This window comes from Panthera tigris, chromosome B4 (genome assembly GCF_018350195.1).
Source record: "Panthera tigris isolate Pti1 chromosome B4, P.tigris_Pti1_mat1.1, whole genome shotgun sequence".
Lineage (NCBI taxonomy): Eukaryota > Metazoa > Chordata > Mammalia > Carnivora > Felidae > Panthera > Panthera tigris.
The window spans coordinates 77,527,747-77,537,136 of record NC_056666.1 but is presented as its reverse complement, the minus strand read 5'-3'; the positions used below and the strand labels follow the sequence as shown (position 1 = coordinate 77,537,136).

Here is a 9,390-nt window from a genome sequence, read left to right as displayed (position 1 = left end):
CGCCAGGGTCAGGCTCCCCTCCCCCACCATGGGTGTTCTGAGCTCCTCCCCGCCCAGTCGGGTCACAGACGGCGATGGCAACGGGGACGGCGACGGCCGCGCGGGCCCGGGCCCTGGCGTTGGCGCTCTGGGGCTGGGCGCTGGCCCCGGCGGGGGCCTTGGACGCTATGGGCCCCCACGCGGCCGTCCGTCTGGCCGAGCTGCTCACCCCGGAGGAGTGCGACCATTTCCAGTCGCTCCTGAAGGTGCCCGAGCCGGACGTCGAGGCCGAGCTGGCCCGGCTCTCTGAGGACCGGCTGGCCCGCGCGGAGACGCTGGGGCCCACGTCCAAGCCGCCGGGCAGGCTGTGGCGGCTGTGGCGGCGGCGGCGGAAGCGGGCGGCGGCCGAGTCCGCGGAGGTGTCGGACGGCTGCCGGGAGAGGCTGGCGGACTGGCTGGCGGCCGAGGCCCCGACCCTCTCTTGGGACCGCGTGGCCCGGGCGCTGCGGCGCTGCGGCCGGCCGGACGTGGCCCGGGAGCTGGGCAAGAACCTCCACCAGCAGGCGACGCTGCAGCTGCGCAAGTTCGGCCAGGCCTACCTGCACCCGCCGGCCGCCCCCGCCCCCGCCCCCGGCCCCGCCCCCGCTCCCGCCGCGCCCCCGGCCCCGGCCCCGGCCCCGCCCCCGGCCCCGCCCCCGCGCCCCCGCCGCGCCGCGCTCCCGGAGCCCGACTGGGACCAGCTGCAGCTGATCTTGGAGCGTCTGCCCCAGGCACCGTACGAGCGCAACCCCGCCGGCTGGGTCGGGCCGCTGGCGCTCGGCCTCCTCACCGGCTTCGTGGGGGCGTTGGGCGCCGGGGCGCTGTTCATCACGCTCACGCTGTGGCTCACGGGCGGCGACGGCCACGGCCCGGGCCCCGGCCCTCTCCGGCGCAGGTCCGCCCAGGCGCGCGGCGGGCGGCAAGCCAGGCAGCCCCTGTCTGCAGAGCAGCTCGAGCCGTCGAGGGCCCGGGCTGCACGCGGGCCGGTCCCCCCTCGCCTCAGTTTCCCCGGCCGTAAAACGGGAGCGCAGCCCCGGCAGAGTGCCGTCTTCCCCGTATTATAAACGTTACCAAATACGCAAAGGAGGGAGCATTCGTTGGTTTGTTGGAAATGGCCGCACACCCGGCGGGACTGCCGGTGGGAGAGGAGGGGCTGGGGTGCTAGGGTACCGGGGTGGGAGGCAGGCCCTCCCTCTTGTCAGCCTTAGAGCCTTCTTATCTCGCAGTAGCTCTTGCACCGAGAGCTACCATTTATTGAGTGCCAACTGTATGCCAGGCCCTGTGCTAAGCGGGTTGCGTACGTTATTTGATAAAAGCTTCAGAACCCAAGAAAAGCAGGTATGATCTCCATTACACATAAAGAAACTGGCCACAACTAGTCGGTGGCATAGTCAGGGTTTTGAACCCAGAGCTGCCTGAGCTGAGAGTTTGAATACCAGAGGGAGTGATCTGTGACTCCCCAGAGGGAGCTTGACAAACCAGGTGCCACCTGAACAAGAGGCGGGGTTTCTGTTTACTCTGAGGCCCTGCAGGAGTGTGTGTGGGGGGGGTGGCACAGCTAGAGGTGGTGTCCCCACTTTCAGGGGCCGCTGCCTCCAAGCTGCTCTTCTACTCAGACCCCTGAAGGTCCACCTGGAGCCCCAAAGCTTTCCCACCCACCTGAGTGGCCAGGGCCCTGCCAGCCCATCTAAGGAGCTGAGCCTGGGTGAGCCCTTAGACTCTGTCCCCTGTCACAGGGGAGGGCAAAGAGGACAGCGGTGGGGTCTTGCTGGGTGGGAGGGTCTGTCCACCCCCCGGGGGGCCGAGGGGCTTTGCTGTGAGAGCAGTGACAGAATGACAGGCCAGTCCAAGAGGAGAGTTGAAAACAAGATTGACGTAACCCTTTATTGCAAATTCTAAAGTAAAAAGATGTACAGTACAAAGTAAAATTGAAATTTCAGACTATAAACTTCCAATCCACTTATGCATTCTCATTTCTCAAGCATTTCTGCCATTTCCGCGTAAACGGAACAGGGAACAAGTCGAGGTGGTGAGGGAAGGAGATACAGCGAGGGAAAAAAATTAAGTGTCTAGAATAATCACAAACCCCAGAAGCAAGTGAAAGGAAAGACATTTTCTCGACCTGCTGTCCTGGTGATGAGAAGCGGGGGTGATTGGAGCAGTGCAGTTTAAAATGGCTCTCAGAATAGCAGCATTTATGGTACCATTTCATCTTCCTTAAGTCCAAATAATTCTTTGCCCTTCCCTAGTGCCTTTGCCTCTGTATCTCAAAACACTTTACAAAACATTTAGTTAAAGCCTCACAACACCCCTGTGAGGTAGGTCAGTATTATTATCCCCATTTTACAGATGAGGAAACTGAGGCACAGAGAGGTTAAGTGACTTGCCCAAGGCCACACAGCGAGCCAGTGGTTGAGCTGGGGATGGAACACAGGAGTTCTGCCCCTTTTCTGGAACCACTGGACCACGCTCCCCTTTACCTATATACATTCTTCACACACACACATCACACGTGCACACCCGCCCACCCCACCCCACTTAGCCTCTATGTACAGCAAACAGCAGTGGGGGGCAGGGGCAGGGGGTGCCTCAGGAGCATTTTAATGGAGGAAATCTTGGAAAAGGAATCCAAGAAGGCACAGAGCTGAGCCACAAAGCAGACTCTGTGCAAACCTTGGGCCCCTCCCGACCCAGACTTCCTCCTCTCTCCTGATGTCCCCCTGGCTGGCTAGTTGCAGCCGATTCTTTAGGGGGTGGGGGTACCTGAAAATGAACGAAGCTTTTTGCAAGACTTTGGGCAACATCTGAGAAAAGAAGTAGGCATCATTGCAGAAGACGCCCAGGACTCAAGTCACAAAGTCGTAACCCATGGCGATCTCACCTCCACAGCAGGCCTGGAGGCTGGGGCCGAGGGGAGGAGGATGGGGACTGACCTACCAGCCAGACTAGAGTGGGCACTTCAGAATCCTCCTGAGAGTGTTCCTGGACCAGGAGACATGGCCTAGAGAGGGATGTCCCCAAAGCAGGGCAGGGTGAGGGAGGGGAGCGGTGCCCCTCTCCCCTGCACGGATGTGAACGAGACCAGCCGTAGTCTGCTGGTGTATGTGTTGGGGTGATGGAGGGCAGGGCCCAGCGTTAGCTAGCAGAGTGGAGGCTGTTGGGCATCGTGCTCGCCCGAGCTTTGGGGCATCGGCATAGCTCTTTCCTTAACGTACCGGTGAGAAAGGCAGAAGTGAGGCCAGCCCGGCTGGGTTGGCTGACATCATCTTGGGGGGCTCTGCCGGGTGGACTGGTGAAGAAGGGGTTTTGTGGACGGTTAAGCACTGGCCCGGGAGTGGGGAGAACATCACATGCAATGGGTGAGTGGGGGTCTGGGGGGGCGGTGGGGGGTTGGTGGGCAGGACCTTGCTTTTCTCTCCAATCTCTACTTCTCAGCCAGAACTTAGCGAGAGACCCTGATCTCTCTCCCTTCTGTTCCCCTCCTTTCCCCACACGTGCTAAGGTCCCAATTCCCAGACCCCTCCCAGGACTCAAGAATCGGGAGAGTCAAGCAACAAACGGACACCAAGACAGGCTTCCCTTGTACAGTAAAAAGGGTCATTTTTATTTTGTTTCCTCTTGGCTTATAGTAGTGATGTACTTTGTATCACGTCTCATTTAGAGCAGTGTTGGCCTCCATGCATTCACTAATACACTCATCTTCACTAGTGGTCTTTTACAAATTTACACGGGTTGCGGCGGAAAAGAAAAGAACTCTGGGCACTGTCGTTCCAGGGGCTTTGACCGGGAGCTTCTGCTTACTTCTCCCCAGTCAACTTCCGACACCGAAAGTGGCTCATTTAGAGAAGTGGGAGTAGGTCATGTTGACTCGGGAAGGTTTCGCTGCTCTCGCCCTCTGAATTACGGAGTCTCCTCAGCCTGAGCAGCAAGGAGGTTAAGGGAAGAAGAGGGGAAGGTGTTTTGCACACACAAACCAGCAACCGTGTCAGCTGCTGCTCAGTGGCTTTGGCTCTGCATTTGAAGTTAACAGCATCACACGTCTTTTTGCTTTTTGTCCTTTTTTAAAGGTGAATTGTGGAGTATAAATACTGCACCAAGGACCTGGCTACAAAAAATAAATATTTATATTATATTTATATATCTATATATATATATGTGCAGTGATACTGTGGCTGCTGCTGCTTTTTGATTGGCTTCGTTAATATTTGGCAAAGCGTTGCCACTTACCCACCCGGCGAGGGCGTACAAAAACGTCCTCACTGGTTCTTTCAGTTCAATGCCTGTTAACTGCGGGTGTAGACTGCTGGTGATGGTGTCATTTACTACCGAAGAAGTGTGGAGCAGGGCGGGTGAGTGAGAGAGTGAGTGAGCGAGTGGGCGGAGGGGCGGCGGGTGAGGGACAAGAAGGTAGGAAAAGTTAAAAAAAAAAAAAAAAGTTGAAACATCAAGTAAGAGTGGAGGTGGCTTCTTCCCTGTGAAGCTGGCTGATGGGTGTCAGATACCAAGGCCCATGTGTGTGTTACTGAGGAGATAGCTGCTGGGGGCCTGGGGGAGGGAAAAGGGCAGATCTTAGAAAAAAAAAGCTCATTAATATGCTCTAGTAGCTTAATGACATCACTAGCACGAGCACTTGGGGTACCGAGCGGGGTCTTCTAGCTCTGTTGCCCATCTCAAGACCTAAGAACAATGATGAAGTGTAGCCAAATCTTGCATAGAAGTGGTTAGAATTTATTGCACATTGGAACAAAAATATATATATTTTTTGTTGTTTTGGAAAAGACCATTAGCAATAAAAAATTTTTTGTCTGTCTGTCTGGTTTGGGGATGTACATTGGCTGACAGCATCTAAGTTCTAAGAAGAAAGAAAAGTATAAAAAATAAAAATAAACATGACAATGGCATAAGCCAGAAGCCATTTCCTATTTAATAAGTTGTTAATTTGTATTTACAAAAAGGCATGCCGATAAAATAAAATGATATATTACAGTATTTATAATTCTCTTAAAAAGAATAGCCACACACGTCAGCTTCGTGTTTTGTGCTGTTGACGACGTCGCCTGTACATGTTACTATACATTCGTCCTAGCGGTTAGCAGGGTCACTGAGAGAAATGCTTTTCCAACCTGGGTCGCGTGTAGTACGAAAGTTCTACGGAGGAGGCCGCAGAAGCAGGCTTAGGAGAGCCGGGCAGAGTTTCTAATGGTCCAAGAAGACAGAAAGCTCGGCTTACTGCCTCGCTGTGTTGGTCGTATGCAAAACTAGTCGGGTGGGTGGTGCGGTCCCACCGAGTGCTTCTGCTACAAGGCAGAATGGTGTGTCTGATCGCGGGGGGTCTTTAGCCCCCCCCCTACTTTATGGTGCAGGAGGAATTTTAGTTTGGTTTAGTTCACATGCTAAAGTCTCTCCTCATTCTTTGTATCGACTTCCTGAGACACTCAACTGCAGCATCCTGGCTTTGAGATCTAGTCCTCGGATGAGAAGCCCCTGGACTAAAAACCGTCTTCCCTAAAGCGGGAGAGGGGACGGAAGACAGGACGCTCCCCCCAGAGCCACCCTCCGATGACAGCGGGCAGGTCACTAAGCAGGCGGCACGACGGGCTAGAAAGGGGACGTGCCGGGCAGGGGAAGCTGCGACAGTTTAGGAATTAGTACTGAATCGCTTTCTCATGAGAATCGGTGCGATAAAGAAACCACGTGGGCTTGGTTCAGAGGCGGCTCCCTCTCTACCTCGGGTCCCACCAGTGACTATGTGTTCGCTAGAACGTGAAAGGAAGGAACCACAGCCGTTAGCCCCAGCGCGGCCGCCCTCACCCGCCTCTGCAAGTAAGGGAAGCCCTGCTTGGTGGAAAGACAAGATGGAGACAAGAGGCATCATGCAGTGTGTGAGCTTGTGACAACCCCTCTGCCGAGGGAGAGGCCCGTTCAGGATATCCGAATCCCTCTCTGGCTGGTCCCAAGCCCAGAGAGAGCCACAGTGCAGCAGGACGTGATACTACCTGAAGCGAGCACCCCAGACCCCCCCCGTGAAAGCTTAAGTTCCCCAAATTACCCCCTAGAGATGCCATGCCACTTTGAACAGCGTTTGTACCTCTGCCCCAAACAAGTGTCAGTTCCCCAGCATGAAGGCTAAACAATCATCATAAATATTGCAATACAAATGAACTGGGTTTTGTTGTTGTTGTTGTTTTGATTTCTGTTTTTAGCCCTAGGATTTGGTTTTACAGTGACATTATTAATACAAAGCCATTCGAGATCGAAGTTTCCCCGTGGACGGGACACCGAGCAGCATTAAACAGTTTGTCTTTCAAAATGGGCAACAATGGCTGTATGTTAGAGATGTCTGTTAAACATGTACACACAACGGATCCATCTGCTTGTTGGACTGGGTCTGTTTTCTGTTGGTAGTGGTGGTGGGGTCAATCGGTCGGTTGTGTTTCCCTACCCAGAAGATGTATGAAAGACTTCTACGAATTCGTAAGGAATTGCAGTGGAATGGAACGCTTACCGTTTTGTTCTCCGAATACAGTGAACGGTGCAGGGCTGGGTCCTGTCCAAAGGCTGACCCAGGGCAGGGGACAGGGTTAGTAGTGTCCTGTGGTGTATGGTTCTCATGCATGACTTCTGATCACGGCATGCCATCATGCAAATCATTTCTACGCAGTGAACGAGCACAATGTTTGGAATCGGCCTGAGCAAGTCCTCCTCAGCCTGAAGAAACCTGATTGTTTTCCCCCACCCATCTCCAAACCACGTGAAGCCATGTGGAGAAGATGCGGTTTATGTCAAAGAAACGGACAATTAAATGACACGGGCTAGATGGGAGTGTGTGTGTGTGTGTTTCCTGTGTGCTGCTTAGCTTAACTAATGTAAGAATGCAAATACAGTTTGCACGAACAAACAAACTTTTAAAGTGATGCTTTCTGCTTCTGAGAATCACCAAAATGAAAAAATAAAATCCATTTGGCTGCAACGGAAATATGCTGGTCCCGGCAGCCTCTCCTCTGGTTTTCGTATCCTGTTGGTTTTGTCCTAAGTTGCATTGACTGATGTGGAACATGCAGTAACCACCTGCCCAAGCATTAGAAAATCTGTGAGTCCAGGGAGCAGGGTCCTTTGCCCTCGGCAGGTCACTGCTCAAGATGCAACCGTGTTACATGGTAAGCCGACTACGTTTGGTATAGATCTTCGGGTTAAAGTGTCTCCACAGCTGTCCTGCATTGATAATACTCAGGAAGTTTGTAAACAATCTTTCGCTTGCAAGTTTTACATCTGTACAATGTTTAATTTTTGCTTTCCTCTAACACTTGGATTCTCTGACCTCTTTTTGTCTTTTGGCTCTTTCCCTTCTTCCTTCCTCTGCCCGTTGTTGCTTCTCCTTCTCAGGTTTCGTTACACTGTCATAGGACGGGAGGGAGGCTGTGGACGGGGTGCTCTCTTTTTTCTCCCGGTGTGTGCCTCCGTTCTCCAGCTTATTGGAAGTGGTCTTTTTGCAAACGAAACCCCGTCTTGCTAAATGTCCCCGGTAGGCGCGCTGCAGGACCACCGCCGACACCTCCTCCTGCTTGCGCCGCAGTGTGGTCGTGATGGGCTCGTAAGACACTTTGGAAGGATTGGATGCCACGAACCGCTCCTCCATCTGCTGCCGGAGGATGTCCAACTCCCCGCTGTCCCCCAGGACCCGCTTGGTGAAGGCAAAAAGGATGTCCAAGCAGTGGATGCGATCCCCGCTGACCATCGGCAGATCCATGGCAATGAGCTCGATGGTGTTCGGCTTGGGCACTCGGAGAGGGTGCTCCAAGGCGTCTGCAAAGTCTGCCAGCTTACAGTACTCGATGAACTGGGTGGCGTCGGGGTCAAACTTCTCCCAGATCTCATAGAAGGTCTCGAAGTCGTCCTCGCTCAGAGGGTCCGCGCTCTCCTCTGTGGCCACACTGAAGTTCTCCAAGATGATGGCGATGTACATGTTCACAACAATCAGGAAGGAGATGATGATGTAGCTTACGAAGAAGAAGATGCCCACCGAGGGGTTCCCGCAGTCTCCCTTGAAGCCACTCCCCGGGTGCTCCTTATCCAGGCTGCAGTCAGGGGGGCGGTTCAGGATGGGCAGCAGGAGGCCATCCCAACCGGCCGACGTCGTGATCTGAAACAGGCAGATCATGCTGTTGCCAAATGTCTCAAAGTTGAACATGTCGTCGATGCCGGCCTCGTGCTTCACGTATGCGAAATTGGACATCCCAAAGATGGAGAAGATGAACATGACCAGGAAGAGCAGAAGGCCAATGTTGAACAGAGCAGGCAAGGACATCATTAAGGCAAAGAGCAGGGTACGGATCCCTTTGGCGCCTTTGATCAGACGCAAGATGCGCCCAATACGGGCCAACCGGATGACTCGGAATAGGGTTGGGGACACAAAGTATTTCTCAATGATATCAGCCAGGAACATTCCTAAGAGGGCAGAAGAAGAAATGTTACTGAGATTGGAGACCCCTTTCTCGTTACTTATGTCACCTGGCACTGGAGCCCTTAAGTCCAAAGGACTTCACAGAGTCAGTGCCTAACGATTCAATCTGAACTCTCAGGATGACAAAACAAAGTCACATGCTTCAAACGTACGGAAAAGCAGAGAAAACACTAAAACGGACACCTATGCGCCAGGCATCCAGATTTAACAGAGGCTAGTATTTTACCAAATTTGCTTTCTCCCTTCATCCCCGAAAGCAACCGCAATCCTGGAGATGGTGTGTATGTACCATTCCAGTTTCTTCATTTCGCTGTGCATAAATCTGTAACTACTATACACACGGACAGACAGCATCCTGGCAGCCTACCGTGCTGAAAGAATTATACCGTATCTATCTGTTTAGAACAAGTTTTTTAGATCCCTAACTTGGTCTTCAGACTTCGCGCTATGTTTGTGAGACTGATCTCTGGTGTTAAGAGAATTTTGGATTGTTCATTTTCACTGGTGAGCCGTACTCCATTTCATGCATAGGTCCTCATTTATCTGTTTTCTTATTCAAGGACAAGGAGTTTTCCTTGGGTTTGTGCGTGTGTGGCTTTCCAAGGTGTTACTGATTCCTCTCCAAAATGCTATCAAATTTCCATATCCACAGACAATGGATGAGAGGTCCCGGCGCCACCCTTGACTTCATGACCCTTTGGCTGCGATGTCTTAGTTACTTCGCTGTGATGCCAATTTTCCAAGTATCTTCTGCCTGGCTCTGAAAAGACATTTTTGGTTTCTTATTGTCCCATGTCCCTATCCTTTCTACGCCAAAGTAGCCTAGAAAACCAAAGGGACCTCTCAGAAGTGGCTTTTAACTCAGAGCTTCTAGACTTGTGCTTACAGCCACAGATCAGAAACAGGATTGG

The 9,390-nt window shown here is 53.0% G+C and overlaps 2 protein-coding genes across 3 annotated transcripts in view; one reads left to right on the top strand and one right to left on the bottom strand.

The window, feature by feature from the left end:
• The first annotated feature begins 56 nt into the window (after positions 1 to 56).
• TMDD1 (transmembrane and death domain 1) lies at positions 57 to 1,102 on the top strand. Its single transcript, XM_042992325.1, has one exon. It carries the CDS (start codon positions 75 to 77, stop codon positions 1,080 to 1,082), a length of 1,008 nt encoding a protein of 335 aa, XP_042848259.1. The 5' UTR covers positions 57 to 74; the 3' UTR covers positions 1,083 to 1,102.
• A 3,042-nt stretch (positions 1,103 to 4,144) lies between these two features.
• The window catches only part of SCN8A (sodium voltage-gated channel alpha subunit 8), a 119,023-nt gene continuing 113,777 nt past the window's right edge, over positions 4,145 to 9,390 (bottom strand). For both annotated transcript variants that reach the window (XM_042992326.1, XM_042992327.1), the window contains exon 26: positions 4,145 to 8,463. In XM_042992326.1, the coding sequence (XP_042848260.1) occupies positions 7,316 to 8,463 (1,148 nt within the window). In that variant the 3' untranslated portion in view covers positions 4,145 to 7,315. The remainder of the gene's footprint in view (positions 8,464 to 9,390) is intronic.

Excerpts from the sequence above, each read along its gene's own strand:
- TMDD1 (XM_042992325.1), top strand. The coding sequence starts at position 75 with ATGGCAACGGGGACGGCGACGGCCGCGCGGGCCCGGGCCCTGGCGTTG.